A 2,270-nucleotide genomic window follows, 5' to 3' on the forward strand; every position below is an offset into this window, starting at 1 on the left:
GACTGAGATGGAGTTCCAGGCTTCTGACTTCATCCTTGCCCAGATATTTAGGAAATGAACCAGCAGATGGAAAATTTGTCTTTCTATCTGCCTCTCCCACTCTCTCTTTCACTCTGTCTTTCAAATAAATAAAATAAAACTTTTTGAAAGACAGGTAAATCACTTTGGTTATGAATATCTTAATTAGCTTAATTGATTTACTATAAAATATACATGGATCAAAACATCACATTGAATCACTTAAGGATTTACAAGGATTATTTGTCAATTAAAAATAAATTAAAATTTTATAAAGAAAGAAACTTCAAGAACTTTTCGAAAATAAATCAAAAGTTTTTTTCACCAAACATTTTTCACACAAAATTGCACATAGAAGATATTGATCCCATGCAGTCCTCTTGGGCTCTAAAGGAAATAACATATCCCATTTAGAGAAACAATTTATATGGCTGCTTCAGGATATTAGGCTATGTAAACAAAGGGAAAGCTAATACAGTTGTAGTCATGGACAATGAGTCTTTCTGGTTTCTGTGAGGACTGAATATCATGCTCCGTATGTGAAATGCAGCCTGCTACCCACTGTGGTTACTTTTTTACTCCAAAGTTTCCTCATAGCATTTTTCATTTCTGCATTCCTCAGAGTATAGATGAAAGGGTTCAACATGGGAGTTATGAAAGTAAAAACCACAGTTATGTATTTATCAATGGGGAGGTTCAAACTGGGCCTAGCATAGAGAAAGATACAAGGGACAAAAAATAAAATAACCACAGTGATGTGGGATGCACAGGTGTAGAGAGCTTTGTGTTTCCTTTCCAATCCATGAGATTTAAGGGAGTGTAATATGACCCCATAGGAAACTAAGAGAATGAAGAAGGTGACAGTGCAAATTGTGCCTCCATTAGCTATCATACAAAGTCCAATGAGGTAGGTATCAGTGCAAGCAAGTTTCAACAAGGGATACATATCACATGCAAAGTTATCAATGACATTGGGGCCACAGTAAGGAAGCTGATAAACAAAGAGAAATTGAACCAATGAGTGCAAGAATCCTACAGTCCAGGCCACCAACAGCATGAGAACACACACACGTCGATTCATGATGGTCAGATAGTGAAGAGGTCTGCAGATGGCCACATATCTGTCATAGGCCATCTCCACCAAAAGAATGACTTCAGCACCTGCAAATAAATGACCAAGAAAAACCTGAGTCATACATGCCTGGAAAGAAATGGTCTTCTTCTCATAGAACAAGTCTACAATCATTTTGGGAGCGATGGCTGTAGAGTAGACAGTATCCATAAAGGATAAATTAGCCAGGAACAGGTACATGGGGGATCCCAGGGACTGGCTGAACATAATTGTCACCACAATGAGAAGATTTCCCATAACTGTCACAACATAGATGAGTAGAAACATAACAAATAGAACTTTCTGCCACTCTGGGTTCTGCGTGAGCCCCAGAAGGATAAACTCAGTCACATTGTTCCTATTTTCCATGTATTGTTCTGAAGGTGTTGAGCTCGGGTATCAAAGCCTGCAAAGAGAACAACAATAAGCCTGGGAGGATCACAAGCTCTATGTCAAAAATGTAGTGCCTTACTCCATAACAATTCCACTCTGGAGCCTCACAGAGAGTAGCTCTCTAGAATATTAGGGCTTAGAGTCTCCTCCCATAAGTACTGTATGCATTTTCACAGATTTCTTATTTCTATCAAAATAATGAGACTTTCATATTCTAGCTGGTAGATTTAAGTGGGTTGTCTAGATCTGAGAAAAAATCTATACTCATCAAGATTGTAGCTTTCTTAATGTCAGGATTTCCAGCAAAAAAGCATGTAACTGAATATCATTATTTCATGTGTTATAAGCCAGACACAGAATGACAAATATCACAAGTACTCTCTTACATTTGGATGTCTGAAAAAAAGTGATTGTTTTGAAATTAGAAGTGGTTTATAGAGATCTGGAAGGGTTTTGTGGGAGGGAAAAATAGAGATTGAAAACCACATTCCAAAATACCATCAGATAGAAAATACTTCTAGTGGTCCACAGTACGGTGGAATAACACATGATATATACTGCATAAAAAGCTGAAAGAGAGGATTTGTTAGGCTCAAAATAAAAAGAAAACATAAAGGCTAGGTGACTGGTTTATTAGTTTATTCAATGTATTTGCATACATCTATAAATATGTATTATTAAATATATATTAAGGAGTGCACTGTACTCCATAAAAATTTGCAAGAATAGCATGTTGACTAATTTTTTT

At 36.5% G+C, this 2,270-nt stretch overlaps 1 protein-coding gene across 1 annotated transcript; it reads right to left on the reverse strand.

Moving 5' to 3' along the window:
* Positions 1-543: 543 nt before the first annotated feature.
* Positions 544-1,537, reverse strand: LOC138846440 (olfactory receptor 4A15-like). Its single transcript, XM_070062147.1, has one exon. It carries the CDS (start codon positions 1,496-1,498, stop codon positions 545-547), a length of 954 nt encoding a protein of 317 aa, XP_069918248.1. The 5' UTR covers positions 1,499-1,537; the 3' UTR covers position 544.
* Between the last annotated feature and the right edge of the window lie 733 nt (positions 1,538-2,270).

This window comes from Oryctolagus cuniculus, chromosome 1 (genome assembly GCF_964237555.1).
Source record: "Oryctolagus cuniculus chromosome 1, mOryCun1.1, whole genome shotgun sequence".
NCBI classification, from domain to species: domain Eukaryota; kingdom Metazoa; phylum Chordata; class Mammalia; order Lagomorpha; family Leporidae; genus Oryctolagus; species Oryctolagus cuniculus.